We start from the raw sequence: 16484 nt of genomic DNA on the forward strand, positions 1-16484 counted from the left end.
GCTTTATTCATAATTAGGGATGACAATGAGTAGGATCGGGCACGGGTTTTACAATTACCAAACCCAAACCCAAATCTCAGAACCCAAACCCAAACCCAAACACAAGCTCTTATGGGCGATAAAATGAAATCCATGCCCAAACCCATTGGGTTTCGGGTTTCGGGTTTACCCGAGACCCAAACCCAAACCATTCCTTACGTGAAATAGCAACCCGATCCCGAACCTACTTTCATCCTCATCCATCACCAATGTGAGACAACAATAATTTAGAGTTTACTTTCTCAAACATACAAAAGTACAATTAATCATCAAACACTAAGAACAAAGTTTATAAATATATACATGTATGATAATTTTTTTGTAATTTTATGTTTTGGGGGTTCGGGTTTGGGCGGGTATGGACACAGATTTAACTAATACCAAACCCAAACCCATAAACTGCTACAGTAACGGACAAAACCCAAACCCAAACCCAAACCCAAATCCAGTGAACTCGGTTTTTGTCCGTCAAATCGGATCGGGTTCGGGCGGGTACCCATGGATTTGGGCAAAATTGCCATCCCTTAATGCAATAATGTCACTTGAGATGCCCTCGTACAAGTGGAGCGTGTCATGCTTCCCAGTCAAATGCAAAGCCAAAGCGAAATCTAAAACACAACCACAGATCTGTAACCAAGATTCTAACACAACTCAAAACCATGGGAAATACCAAGGAGCTTTGCATGAAGTACCTCATAAATGGCCGATGAATACAAACAAACCAAAATCCAATTACCAACATCATTACGCGCTAACCTTGTAGCCACTCGAATCAGGAATCCAATTATTCATGTTGCTTCTGTCCTTCCATCATTACATGTTCTCTTTCTAACTGCTGGAACTCTTGCTTATCTCTTCTTGTTAGCTGCCACGTGGTCGGTGTCATAAGTATGTCTAGGAGAAGGAATCATCTTATTCCACCGAGGCCCTTCTATTGGTTCTGGTAAAGGATCAGACATGCCACGACGACACACCGCCTGAGGATGATGCTCCACAGGAGGAGAAGCAGGTGGAGAAGGTGGAGTCTGGTAGTCTTGGTCATCAAATTGCTCCTCCAGATCAGGTGTTTGTTGAAGAGAATTCTGATTAAATAGTTCGGAAACAGTTGCCTGTGGAGAGTTTGCCGCCTAGAGATTGGACAGCTCAGGTGTTGGTTGAGGAGAATTCTGAGTAAGTGGTGATGGTTCAGAAACGGTTGCTTGTGGAGAGTTTGCCGCCTAGGGATTGGATGCATGATCATAGCTTTGTGCTAACCGGAACTCCTTTCATTGTCCCAACTCCTTTTTATAATAATCCTTGAAATTGATCATATGCTTGCCGACATTTGCTTTGAACATAATCGGGGTCAGATTATCTTCAATATTGGTCACGTCAATCCCATGAAGCACCTCAAACTGTCTTGCTACACGATGTGGAAGATGATAATCCACATAGTTGTAGCAAAACATTGGGGCGACGACAGTACAATACTCAACCTGATCAAGCAGGTGTGGGGGCAACATTTCTTGAGTGTAAGGGTGCCAAGTGATGATATCTTCAATCTGCAACAAAAAATTACAATAGATTTACAAAGAGTTCTTCTACTGCTCATACAAAGAGTTTAGGTTGGGGGGATTGTCAACAAATAGAAAAACTATTGATTGCACACACAAACACAAATATATGTATATAAATAAGTACCTCCGTTGTGCTCAGGTGCTGATGTAGCATATTCACTTTTGCATTTAAGGCGTGCTGGCTCTTACAGTGGTGGTTTGCGCTGATTTGAGCCAATGCTTTTACCAATGATAAAAGCATTGGCAGCTGAGGCATTCTAACTTGCTTCACATTGATGTCGAAGATAGGAAGAAGACCTTGGAAATGATGAAAGAAGAATCCCTATGCGAAAAAGAAAAAAAATTGGTTAAAAAGTTATCAAAAACAAAAGATAAGGAAAAAAAAGATAAAAGAGAAAAAAAAAATGATCTTGCCCCTACGAGCCATAGAAAGCCATAAAACAACGACTTGTTACTCTTCGACTTTTCCTTCATACCTCGATATAGGTATGCCAACATTGCCGCACCCCAGGCATAGGAGTCCACATTGTCCAAATTTTCAATAAATTGGACAAAAGAAGTGTTGCAATGATGTCCATTGACATTTGGAGTTATTAGGTATGTGACAATCATGAGGAGTGTAGCTTTGATACTCTCATCATCAGTTCTGTTAGTATATGTGCATAAACCCTTCAACTCCTCAAGGGTAATCTGCTGTTTACCTTCATAAGTAAAAAAAAACTCTTTGTAAAGCTTTATTGTCCCTATTATTGTCGGGGACAACTGCTCGGCCAACAATGGGCAAGTTGGTCAAATATAGAATGTCCTCCAATGTGACGTTCATTCTTTGACCAGAAACTTCAAAACTATCATCCTCATGCCTATAATATCTCATGAAGGCTGACAACAAATGAGTTGGAAACTCCACTTTGATCTCTGGAACAAGCCGCAGTAGTCTTAATAAAGAGTGACCCCTATCCTTATTATTAATTCTGTTGTCAATTGTTTTTCTAAAATCTGGGTCTAGCTCATCTAAGAGGGTGGATAAGGTAGGTAGTTTATTACACCCTTTTGTCATTTCCTGCATATAAGGGAAAAAACAAAAAATGCTTCCCATTCAATCAAGTTTCAGTAATGCCACAATAAAACCAGCAAGTTGCTACTTCAACAGAAATGTTCGAACTACATAAACTCAAACATATTTTAACTATCAAGGAAAAGCAGCAAAAGCAAGCAACAAACCATGGGAATAGAAAGGAAACAGAAAATTGATGAATTCAGAAACAATCTGATTAATTGATTCCATCCTGAAACAATTGGAAATTGAAAAGAGTAAGGATCGTAAAACTAATTGAACTTCGAGAGTAAGCATGATGGTTCACATCAAAGTCACATTAAGATTTACTTTAAAGGTGTTTCAATTTAATGGATTGATGAATAACTGCTGAGTAACATCTAACACTGATCTATACAGAGCACACATCTAACTGAATTAGTCATACTTGAGGCAGAATTTTAAGACAAAGGCAGAAGAGGAGATTCCTGACAAGTAAGACTAAAGGCAGAAACTAGGGCAGAGAAATCAAAGTGAACAAATCAAATCAACTAGGGCAGAGAAATCAAAGTGAACAAATCAAATCAAAGTGAACATACCTTCAAAATTGATGCCCCAAAGATTTACGCCACAGAATAGCGACAGGAGGCGAGAATGAATCGCTTTATCTTGAGGCCAACCTAAAACGTAAAGTGTGCGTTTTAATCGAACTTTTCTGGTTTAAAACGTAACTGGTATGCTCCGCATGAGCGCAGACTAGGTCCCGCTCATGCGTAGAAAGTCAGAGAGCCCGCCACTCTTTCTTTTTGAAATTTTGAACTTTTCCTTTTTCAAATTAATAAAAAAAAACTAATTAAGCATTGAAATAACCTAAAATTAAAATAAAAACTTATAAACTAAAATAATTTATCTTTTTTACTTTTAATGATTAGTTATATTTAATGTTATGCTCTAAGACTATTAGCTTTCCTCTTTAGGAAGGAAGGGGTATGTTTACATTATGTTTGAGAGAACGTAAATTTTTGTAAGACTATTATATTTTCAACACTCATCATTGTGATTGGTTTTATTTTTCCACTTATTAATAGTATAAAAGTATTAGGTAATAATAAGTAACATTATTTTTTAGGCTAAATTTCACTTTTGGTCCCCGATGTATACCTCTTGTGTGAAATGGGATGTAAGCCTAATATTACATAAATACTTTAGGTTACACCCATAATTAGAAAGTTGGGTCAAACACTACCTTAAAGAATCTTTTTTCAAATAATAAAAAAATTCGATATAGTAATAATAAATACCTTATAGTGGTCCCTCCGGCCACTTCGGTCAACGCCGGAAGTCGGTGACCTATGTGGCACTGCCACGACCCCTTGATTTCATGACAAAGTCTTTGCCATACTACTTTTATTATTCACAAATCAATCCCGCTTTGTGTCTCTTTCCCCATCTGTACTAGACACGTACAACTTGATATTGGAATCCATAGGCAAAGTGTATTGTCTGTGACAAATAAATGCCCTTGTGGATTGAGCCAACTCCAGACCAGGAAAATACATGAGGTCTCCAAGTACTTTGAGTTTGAAGAGATCCTGCAACTTGTGCTTAACATTCTGCGATTTGTGTTGCACTTGGACTAAATTGGAGTTTAGCAGGCCAGTCTTAATTATTATATTTTTGCTGTGATATGAATGAATTTCACTGCATTATTGTGATCCAAACATGTGAAAAGATTAAAAAAAATTCCATAGTCTCCATTTATCCTTCCACGATAAATTAACTGTAAGAGAATCCTTGATGCAGAAAATTCAGCTTTCTAATTTGGTTGATTGATCATTTTCCTCAATAACAAGTTATAATTGCTTCTTTTAGAAAAACATAATCACAGGTGGAACATATTTTCCTTAATTAACATTTTCACGATCATTAAATTTGGCACCCCAACCATTAGAAATGTCACCCCACTTACGGAAACTCAGTTTCCGAAATATTTCGGAAATAAGGTTTCCGAAGCACTTTTTTACTCAAAAGTGTGGTTTTTTACTCAAAAGTGTGGTGTTAGATGTATTTTGAACTAAAAATCTTGAATTAATTTCGGAATCTAAGATTCCGAAATAATTCGGAACTTGAAAATCCGAAAATTAGGGGTGTGAAATCTAATGGTTGGGGTGACAAATCTAGCTCTCCATTGTCACCCCTTCATTATAATCAATGATGCATAGAAGAAGCTCCCTTTTTTTATTGCCAGTGGTGCAAAGGTTGTAACGTAAACGTTTATTAGTGCATTACATTTCTCATAAAGCATTTGGAATCTGGTAAAATGGACCCTTATACTAGCTGGACACAAAAAAGTTAATGTCTCCACTCTCCAATAAAAGAAAAAGATTAAAACCTCCCTTAAGTTATTGGGCCAATTAAAATAATACCCTAATAAGGATTAAGGACCCCTCCCCAGCGTCTCCAGTCTCCACAATCATCATCTTTTTTATGCAACGGTCTCTTCCATATATTCGAATTTCACTCACTACGCCTTTCTATCAATTCTTGGAAATCGGCAATTAATTCGTCCTTGCGCCAACCACATCATTCATCAAAGACAAGTACATATGCTAAATCATATCCTTAGATCATTAAATTCCATGATTTTGATGGCAAATCATGCCACTATAAGCTACTTGTATTAAAAGAAAACGAGTTAATATACACCAAATTCATTGCCATAATGTTTGACATTGACATCTTCTAGTTTTAGCTAGCATCTCATACAAGCAAGTATATTAGCAAGTGAGATAAGCTCCAAATTTTAACGTGACCAGATTCCTTTTCTTCATTGGTAACCTAACACATAGATAATTTCAAAAGAAAAAAACTTAACACATACATGCTATAATTTCAAGTATTTTTTTTTATCTAACACAATATATTACGCACAGAAAACAATCATGCTCGAGGGAGTCGGTAATATCTACCATTCTAATAGGGCTAACTATGAGTTTTTTAAGACTTTTTTTTTTGAAAGTGAGTTTTTTAAGACTTGAAGTCTAGACGTTAAATGTGTATCATTTGAACCAACTAATATTTTAATTGCTTCTATACAAATATGGTGTTTTGAAATTCCAAAATGCTAATCCTTTTTAAGATTTAACAAGAGTCAACCCTAAAGCGGGCGATATACAATAGACATTCGCCAATTTAAAAGATAAATTTGCGACTATATTTGTAGCGTTTAAAAACAACCAATCATATTTTTAAATACTCTTTAGATGAAACAATCTCACTTTACACATATGTTGCTCGTGTGTCGCTATAATTTTTTTCTTTCTTGATAAATACTAACTTGATCAGAGTACAATGACAATCTTTTTTAACAGATGACTTTTCTAGTGTTCGATCTTGTAAACTTACTCTTACGATGATCTAGCTTGTCTACCACTAACCAACACCTTGTTAGATGTGTTGCCAGATCCCCCGTATGTGCACGAATCATGATTTGATTTGTTTTAACTAACAAACAAAATTTTGATGAGCTCAAAACCTAATTAATTTAAGCTTAATTAATTAATTGTGTGTGCAAATGCAATGCACGCAGCTCAAAAAGGACAAGAGGGTCCAAGTAGATAAATAAAGTTGCAAAATTTAAAACGAGTGGCCGTTGAGGTTCAAAGTTCACGAGAGAGAGAAAGAGAGAGCTTCAAAACCAGGTAACATCTTCAATGCAACACAACAAAACCACATAAGCAAACAACGAAACTCATCCTCAAATTTCAAATCTCAAAATAATTCTGTCTTCACTCGAGAGAGTTTGTCTTGTGTGTGTTTGTGTGTGAAGAAGAAGAAGAACAAGAAGAAGAAGATAAGAATGACAGGGCCAGTGATGGTGACAAGGGGTGGAGGATGCGGTGGTGGGAAGGGAAGGAGAGGAGGCAGAGACGCCGTCGAAGAAGCAGAGCAGAACCAGGGGTCGCCGGCGGCGTTTTTATTGGCGGCTCTGAAGAAATCTATGGTGGCGTGCAGTGTCGACAGTCCTGATGATGTCATCTCCGCCGTGCATCCCATGGAGATTGGATGGCCTACCAACGTTAAGCACGTCACTCACGTCACCTTCGATCGCTTCAATGGCTTCCTGGGTCTTCCTCTTGAGTTAGAGGTTCATGTACCTGCTCCTGTTCCCAGTGCTAGGTAGGTTCTTCTTTCTTCACAATTTTTTTTCTCCTTTATAGTCATTTTGGTTTTATTTCATTTCAATTTCAGATGGGGTTTGCTTAAAATGTTATTTTACTTTTCAATTTCAGATGGGGTTTGCTCAAAATGTTTTTTTTTTTTTTCAATTTTTTGTGAGTATATTTCTCTGTGTTTGTGTTAGAGTGAGTGAGTGAGGTTGAAAAATGCATCAAACAAGAGCAATGGTTACTGAGATTGGAGCTGAATGTTGTTGTCATTGACCTTCAATAAGGTTTTTCTGTTGATTTCATTTCAATACTTTCCGTTGGATGGGAGAAAAGTAAAAGAAGGTAGATGAAGCAAAACTGAAAAGTTCAATAGTTGCATTAAAAGACAAATCAAGGCTTGCCTTTATTATTTGCTGAAAAGCACACCTAACGGAAACATTGGATTTAAAAGTTCTCATATTTTCTTAAAGGCTTTTGACTTCATGAAATGCTAGCCGTTGAGTATGATTTAGTTAAAGCAAGTTTCTGAAAGCTTGTATTTTTGGGGTTTGGGGTAAAGTGGTAAACATGTTGATTGAATGCTTTGTTAGCCAAATAATCATATTGGATTAGGATTGATTCATGATAATTTTCAAAAGGCCATTGGCTACAGTGAATTTTTGGTTTTCTTTTTTCAAAAGCTATTAAGTCAAATATTTATGTCTAAGTTTTCTTCTTCACTAAACCTCAGATTGCAAGAATATGTCTTTATCCTATGTTTCTTTATCCACACGTTCTGATGTGATTTGCCATCATAAATAATTGCAGTGTTAGTGTGTTTGGCGTCTCAGCTGAATCAATGCAGTGTTCTTATGATTCAAAGGGAAACAGTGTCCCCACTATTCTGCTGCTAATGCAGGAGCGGTTATACTCACAGGGGGGCCTTATGGTAAGTACTGAATTTATGATAGCGCTTAAGGGACCAATGAATTTCTTTTACACATTGTGAGATTGACTATCATATTTTTTTTTATCTCTTCTCAATGAATTTTCAGGCTGAAGGTATATTCCGCATAAACCCGGAGAACGGTCAAGAGGAGCATTTGAGGGACCAGTTGAATAGGGGCGTTGTGCCGGATAACATTGATGTCCATTGCTTGGCAGGGCTAATTAAAGCATGGTTCAGAGAGCTTCCTTCTGGAGTGCTTGATGGACTTTCTCCTGAACAAGTTCTTGAGTGCAACACAGAAGAAGAATTTGTTCAGCTTGTGAAGCAGCTCAAGCCAACTGAGTTAGCCTTACTTAACTGGGCTCTTGATCTCATGGCTGATGTTGTGGAAGAAGAGGAGCATAACAAAATGGATGCTAGGAATATAGCAATGGTTTTTGCTCCAAATATGACTCAGGTGTGCTTTCATACCATTTCAGCTTAAACTTTAAGTACAATTGTTTTAAGTAATTATTCATGTATACATAATTTACTTTTATTTTACATGTTAATTGTCTCATCCATATTTCTTTTGTGTAATATGGAGTGAAAAAGAATAATCTATCATCTTTGTAAAATTGATTTTGGTAAAATTAAGTTGAAAGTGAGTGATTTATGTTTCTATACATTTATGAAAAAGTGAATTTTGTTGGGTAGTGTTGTGAAATTCATTTGTAAAACTCATAATTGATTATGTTCAACGCATAAGCTAGTCTCTCTAGCTTCAACCAAAATTGATTTTGGGTTTGAAATCAAATTCTCCAAAATGATTCTTAAACATCAATATTCTAATTCATAATTGATTCTGGGGTTTTCCAACGGGAAACCAAACATGCACACAAGAAATTTGCGCTATTCTCTGTGAAATTAGACTGACTATGCTGTTAGCCTGATGCAGTTAGCTTTGTACACATGCATGATAACTATGCAAACTGAGAAATTGTTATTTTTTTGATTCACAATCTTATTTTTTGTCTCCTGGAACAGATGTCTGATCCACTAACTGCTCTGATGCACGCGGTCCAAGTAATGAATTTACTGAAGACCCTGATACTGAAGACACTTAGTGAACGTGAAGAAGCAACAACAGCAGGGTATTCATCCATGTCATCTCATTCATCAGATCGCCAATCTGAGGATGAATATGATAGTCAGCTTGAAATGTATACCAGTGCTGAATTGAGAGGGAGCCAGTCAGATTGTGATGATCATGTTAACAATAATAGCCTTAACAGTGAAGAGGAAGTGGATTCTGCGTCTGTAAGTGAGATAGAGGAATGCTTCTTGAAGCAGTTGAATGAGAACAAACAAGGAGGATTCGCAGAGGAACCTGCAAGGAGTACTTGCTCTGGCTATAACCTGGAATCTGCTGTATCATTTACCGATGCGAAACCTGATAATTCGTGCTCAAGTTCTTATGAAGATGACTCGGGAGCAACTCTGTCGGCTGAGGGATCGAGTGCGGAATCAAGTAGTCCATCAATTGGAAGTACATACTGCACCAATGATGTGGAAATGATGGATAAGTTTGCAGATTGTGTTTCACTAGTGCCACTGTTTGCATCAAGTTAAGAACTGAGTTTCTTTGAAGCAGTGTTTTAGTATTTTGTTTTAGATTTTGTCTCCACAAGCAGGGTTGCTTGTGTATATTAATTTGCTTGTTGTGGGTTGTGGAGTCGTTATGTTGTTCAGTTTAGGGCTGAATTTGTCCTGATTCTGTTTGTCCATAGTACTGGACAATTCTGACATGTGGGGATGGGTATAGTTGCCACTTACATTTTCATATTTCACATAGGTAGATGTTGTTTTCAGCATTGATGAATGCTTAGGGACTAGGGAGATTGTTTAAGCCTGAATATGGTGCTTGCTATGTATGTTGTGCATGATCAAAATTTGATGCGTTCTTGGTTTCACGTTGTCTTTCTGCGTTTCACTCAAAAGTCTCGTTAAAACCAACGCTCCCTTGTGTAGCGTCCGCGTTAATGTAGCTCAGATTGTGCGCGTAACACAGAACCAAAGACACAATACATCACTATTCAAGTAGTGATTCAAGCAATCAAGTCAGCATGGTGCTTGCTACTATGTGTTGGCATAAACCAGGAAACAGTATGGGTGTGCATGATTAAAATTTGATGTATTTCATATTACATCACTGTAACAAGTTTAAAATCCGACATACGATTGCTTTTTATTCTCTCAACCAGCAATGTGAGGAGCCTCTGGGTTTGGTAATTTAGTTGAATGAAAACATCACAAAATTAATGGAGGTCCACTATCCACTACTTGGTGACTTAAAATAATAAGGAACTTGACCCAATATTTTAAATGTTCAAGATGTGAAATTTCAAATTTGAATGTTCAACCACACAGCTAATACTATAATGCTAAGATGTGGCCTGTGAGTGGGACAGCAATTGATTTTAAAATTTTAATTATTCTAAGATCACATGTTATATTGCTATTACTATTCACTAAAGCGCTTAAAAATTTCAGCAATGGGAGGATTTTTATAAACCATAACCTCCAGCAGGTGAATCATGTTCAAGCTGTATGCGCGGCAAAATTCTCCCTATTAAATATTTAACGTAACTGCATTCACCTAGACTTGAATCCGAGACTTCTGCTTAACTTGGAACTACCTCACGCTAGTTGATCTACGGGTGGGTGGTTGAGAGAATTTTAAATCGTTACTAATCCCAAATAATTTCCTGTCATTAACCCATTTTATTCCAACTAAAACTCAAAAAGTCAGGAGAGTATTTACCCAACTTTCCTGAATCTCTTTCACGGTATTGCATGATAATATGAATTTCATAAGACAACCAAAGTCTGACAAAAGATAAAAAAGATAACCAAAGAAACCAATTCTGAAATAACATTACAAGAAGATTATACTACATGATTCAACTATACTAAAAGGTAATTGTTGAAGGGTATAAAATGACAGAACCATTGACTCATACAATTGTTAACCAACTTGCCAAATAGTTTCACAGAAAACATAGCTAAAATTTTATTGGAATGATGTTGCAGTCTAATAAATTCTGCAAGCAATTTATAAAACTACCCACAGAAACGACTTGTGAAACTTTGATTGAATAGAAATCATAAAATGTGTGTAAACCAATCTGTGTAAGCATACATACAATTGAAAGCTTATACCTTTTAGACATGTTTAATTGATCCCTCATCTCTTAAAAATGAAGAATAAAAATACTACTATACTAGTGAAGCTAAGCCCCTTTGGGATAATTATTCAGAAATCTAGCAATCACCACATCACAATTAAGATGCCAAACAAGCTTCCCAGAAAAGCCTGTTCTTTTCCACCTCATCCACCAATTCTTGGCCTGAATCATCAGAAACAGAGGACTTGTGGTGTTCTTGCATCTCATCATCTTCACAATATGAATTTCCATAAATACCATCTTTCTTCTCATCTTCATCATTCAAAGACTCATATCCATTGAGTTCAGCAGCAGCACAAATCTCATCAGAATGATGATAACTGCAAGATTGAGCATCATCATCATCAGTTTCATAAGCATATTCACCAAAATCAACTTCAGAGTCACCAGAGGCCTCAATAAGCATCATGTCCTCCATGCCCATGTAGCAGCAACAAAGGCCACTACTACTTGCTTCTTCTGAAGATGATGTCTTGAAATCCTTCAACTGTTGCACCTAACACAATAACAAGGGCACCCCCCAGCTACTCCAACAATTGTGAAATCAAAAAATAAATATGGGGTGTCTTGGTTGATACTTTTTTTGTGACAGTGACAGAACAATCATTCAAAATCAAAACTTAGGCTTCCACCATATGGTAGTAGTAACTAGTCATTATTAAAAGGAGAAGGGTTCATCTCAAGTTTGTCATGGTCTTCTAGAAGGATGAATATCAATTAGCTTGTCTAATAGCAGAAAGAGACATGTTCACACACGCATTTGAGTTACATCCAATCAAGAATATCTTACATTCACGCATTCACATATTTGGAGTGTACAATTAAATATTGGTCGACTCATATTTTTCATTAAAATCGGATGATAAACATGTCTTAAAACTTAAACTGTTGATGTTGATCGATCAGACGACTTAAATTATGTGACACTGAAAAGAATGTAGGGATTTTCCATTGTAACCCTCCTTCCAACACTCATCTAGAAGAAATCAAGGACCATATGAATGAGGATTATCTTAAAAAATCTTACTATTAATTAAAGAATTAACTAATAAAAATATAATATTTGATGTCATGATAGTTTTTAAAAATGTATTTTTTAACATATCTTACACTTTTAATTCTCTTTAAAATACATCTCCATATTCATTGTATTTTAGTTGTCCTTTTTTTGTTACATGATGTCTTCAAGCTAGATTTTGACTCTATTTCTATTTGCTTCCAGGTGTCAAAATCCATGGTTCTTGAGTCAAGCTGAACCAATCTAAGACTTTTTCCAAATCTCTTAAATCTAACTTCTAGGAACCAATCAATGGAAGAGACTTTATGAGTCCCAAAAATCCGCTGCATTCTTAATCTTTTAGAGAATAAGATATTGTTAGTCAGAGCCTAAAAATTAAGGCAGACTAAAGAAAAATAAAAAAATATTGTGACATTTTCCAACCTTAGGTTGGAATTTTGGCTTGTGTTATTGTCATGATCTGGTGAATTCCATGTTTGGTAATGGGGCTGCATATGCACATTATGGGCTAGATAGCCTCCATGAAACTTAATGTAGCCAAACTAGAAAAATCTTTGGTCAGTTTTGACCTTGTTTTCACCAACAGAAAGGTTCAAAGTAAGGACTACTTCAGGATAGAAGGAAAGAAAATAAGAGTAGAAAGGCTGGTAGCTTTTAACAAAGGAAAAAAAGCTTGAAAATCAAAGGCCTTGTGATTTACGGTAAATAATTGAACTTGACCTGAGAATTGTTAAATAAACGTGTGCCAGAATAAACTACTGAAATAGCCGTGTGCTTGCATCAGGTGCTATTTTCTTAGCTCTTTGGTGTGCAAGAAAAGCAATGTTGAACATAAAAAAATAAAAGGTGTGAAGACTTATATTTTTTTTTTTTGATAGGCGTGTGAAGACTTATATATGTATAGTTAGTTTAATAATAATTATGTCTCTTGGTGTGTGTTTATGTTTTTTATGAACCAAACAAAGTGTTTGTGTAACATGACATGTGGTGTGGTGTTGGCTAATTTTGTCCATAATCATGAAGGTGAGGGTTCGACCTTTACTCATGTGAATGAAGCACATTTTATCATAGGTTTAATGTGAGAGTATACTCATCAATCCTCATTTCCTTTTAGAAAATGGGTTGAGAGTGAAATATTGAATGTGAAATCAATCTAAAATCTAATTTTTTTAAAGCTTTTCTTAAAAAAAAAAAACATTATGCTACTTACTATTCCCTCTCTCCCTTGTTATAAGTTACTATTTACTTTTTGTCCCAAAATATAAGTCATTGTATAATATCTATGAAACATTAATTATTTTTTCCATGTTTACCCTAATGTTTAATGCTTAAAATTAAAAGAATTTTTCCACTTTCCAAAATTTTACTTTATTTCCAAGACCACTACCATCTAGAGATAGTTGAACATTAATTAGTAGGAGAGAGAATTTTCAACGAGAGATAATTTACAAAAATTATTAAAAAATTACAAATTTATTGTTATTAATTAATTTTAATTACTTTTTTAATTTTAAACAATTAAGTATCATAATAGGGGAAGTTTCAAAAAAATGTATTATAATAGGGGAAGGGGAAAGTTTTTTTTTTTTTTGAAAAGGAGGAAGTATTTTTTTTTTTGACGGGAAGGAGGAAGTAGTTAATAGTTATAATTTTGACTAATTAACTGTGAAAGAGATAACCAATGTTTTTTTCGGTACAATGATAACAAAAAATATATATATATATAGTTAGAATCTAAAAAATGTACAATGATATTATATAATGGAGCCTGTTACAGAAAATAAAAAAATAATCAAATAAAATATAAGATTTAAATATCTTTATCTCCTCTAAGGCTCTAACTCTGCTGCATGAGGATTTGATGGTGGAAATTCTGTTAAGGCTTCCTGTGAAATCTCTACTGCGGTTCAAATGCGCGTGTAAGTGGTGGCTCACTCGCATTTCCGATCCCCAAATTCGCTAAATCCCATTTTGACCTAGCTTCCACACTCTTCTTCTCAAAAGAGTCAATGATTTCGAAATTGAATCATTCGATTTAGATGCATCATTGTATGACAACTCTGTTGTTACGCGCCTGCACTTGAAGGTTCCAACCCTTCATACGCAGCAGGTTTGGGGTTCTTGTAGAGGGTTCATACTCTTAGCCGATATGCATTATGATGTTTATAGAGAGAACCTACTATCACTCCCTGGTGACTTGGCTGAAGATGAAGAGAAAGCAACATAAGATGGGGAAGTAGGCGAAGATGGGGAAGCAGCTGAAGATGATGAATAAGCAACAAATGATGATGAGGAAGCAACAGATGATGAGGAAGCAGTTTGGCAGTAACTGTGCAAGAAACAAGAAAAATTAGTATGTACTATTTCTCCAACTCTTTATACACAAAAAATGAAAAGCTATATGCATAACTCTATTTGCAGTCTGTTTCTCTTACCCCTTTTACATGGTTTTCAGGTTCAAGCCCCTACTGGCTTTTACCCAGCATGGATACCTTTTCTGCTAGAACAATTTCTCACTTTTATTAGTTAATGTGTTGTATGTTTTGACTTGAATTTGGAGATTTATTGTTGAATTTAATCATCCGGAAGCTAATAGATGGGATGAGAAATCTAGTTGTAATACTAACTGATCTTGCATGTATTGCTTTAAAGTTTAACCACCTCATGCTCAAGCTCATGCTATGTTTATTACCACGCCCATCTTGTTTGATCTTTTATTTTCTTTTGGAAATTTTAAAATCTTCTTTTCTAAAAAGATTCTAAATTTTTTCACTCTTTTTTTTTAATATTTATGTCACTTTTTAATCTCCCTCTCTTTTTTTTCCCTATTGTATACTCTGTTACATCTATTTTTATGCATATCTTCTTTCTTCCCATTATACTCACATTTAACCTATGTAAGTGAAAAAAAACCTATGTAAGTGAAGTATATCCACTCATTTCCTTTTAGAAAATAGGTTGAGAGTGGAACATTGAATGTGAAGCATGTTATGTCCTCGTTGAGTTGAGTTAGGAAACAAAAAATTAAAGAAAAGGGTCCAACATTGGTGCGTGGTCACTCGTTTCTTTCTGAGAAAAATTAAGTTATGATAAGCGGCAAGCTTGACTTTTGTGGCAGGTACCATGATATTATGCGTGTGAGAAATTGTCAACGCCATCAGGATCAGCTAATCTTAGACTACCCACAATGGTTTCAACATTCAACACCATCAACATTCCACTTTTTCTCTTCCCAACACTCCACATCACCTTCTCTCTCCAGTTCAACACTTCATTCAACTTTTACCCACTCCAATGGTTTTTCATTCAACACCCTACCCCCTACCCCACCACTTTTATTTCATATTTTAATTTAATTTTATATTTTTCTTTTTATGATTTCATAAAATTAAAATTTACGATAAAAATTAAATTAAATAAACTGATTTGGATGTTGATAATTGTTGGGAATTTGGTTAGAAGAATTCTAGGTGTTAAAATGATACTTGTTGAGATCCATTTCAAAGCAAAGGGAATAATAGAAAGATAATAAGATGAATAAGATGATGTAAAACTTAGTTTTTTTTCTGTGTCCAAATCAAACGAACCAAGTCTCTATTTATAGAGAAAAAAAATCATGAATTTTGGTAATTTTTTTATATTTTTAAATTTTTTTTTGAATGAAATAATTGAGTTGGAAAGATTAGGGAAAAAAAAAATCGTCCGGACCAATCAACGCGTGACACGCGTCACCCTCAGACCGTCCTCTCTCTCCTCTGACGCGTGGCACGCACGCGCCTGTCGGTGCCCAACCGACGCGTGCCACGCGTCCCACCACGGTCCCGCCTGCTGCCACAACCTGCCCGTAACGCGCCCTGTCTGCGCGTGTGTGGCACGCGCCTGGCATCAACCAACCAGGCCGTGCCACGTGTCACCGCGGGCAGGTTTCAACACAGTTGAAAATTTTCAACGCCTCTCTCCTCCTTCCAACTTTCAACACTCACTTTCAACACCATTAAAACCCACTTTCAACATTAAACTACCCACTTTCAACATTAAACTACCCACTTTCAACACCATTGTGGGTAGTCTTAAGGTGTCTCACTCAAGTTTCTCATGTTCATAATTTCTGCCTCCTTGGAATGATTCAAATAGTAATGTCATTTACAATTAATTATCATTAGCATTTCATAACAAATATTAAATTTACTTATGCTAGATTTATATTTTGGTATGGTACCGTGTTTTGTCACGGGTAAAAAGATTCATTGAATCCCCCTAATTTGCATCACTTTTTTTAACGTTTTAAAAATCAGACCAGTCATTGAAGCAGTGAATGCACTTATTTACAATCCCATGATTTAACGGTGATTTAACCGATAATAATTAAATTTACATTTTAAATGTTATATAATTTCTTAAATAATCTATTAACATAAAATGTTAAGGAATTGAGTCAAATTAAATTTAAAATTAACATTGCTATAATGTATATCTTGTATGGGGTAATCTAACTCTATGTTAGACATTTGTTT

At 35.7% G+C, this 16484-nt stretch overlaps 2 protein-coding genes across 2 annotated transcripts; one reads left to right on the top strand and one right to left on the bottom strand.

Moving 5' to 3' along the window:
- The first annotated feature begins 6260 nt into the window (after nt 1-6260).
- LOC130730878 (rho GTPase-activating protein 2-like) lies at nt 6261-9677 on the top strand. The gene is made up of 4 exons (XM_057583014.1): nt 6261-6807; nt 7605-7725; nt 7832-8182; nt 8752-9677. Exons 1-4 carry the CDS (start codon nt 6488-6490, stop codon nt 9334-9336), a joined length of 1377 nt encoding a protein of 458 aa, XP_057438997.1. The 5' UTR covers nt 6261-6487; the 3' UTR covers nt 9337-9677.
- A 1089-nt stretch (nt 9678-10766) lies between these two features.
- Nucleotides 10767-11593, bottom strand: LOC130732706 (uncharacterized). Its single transcript, XM_057584702.1, has one exon. The coding sequence runs from the start codon at nt 11374-11376 to the stop codon at nt 11050-11052; it is 327 nt and encodes a 108-aa protein (XP_057440685.1). The 5' UTR covers nt 11377-11593; the 3' UTR covers nt 10767-11049.
- Between the last annotated feature and the right edge of the window lie 4891 nt (nt 11594-16484).

This window comes from Lotus japonicus, chromosome 1, assembly GCF_012489685.1.
Source record: "Lotus japonicus ecotype B-129 chromosome 1, LjGifu_v1.2".
Lineage (NCBI taxonomy): Eukaryota > Viridiplantae > Streptophyta > Magnoliopsida > Fabales > Fabaceae > Lotus > Lotus japonicus.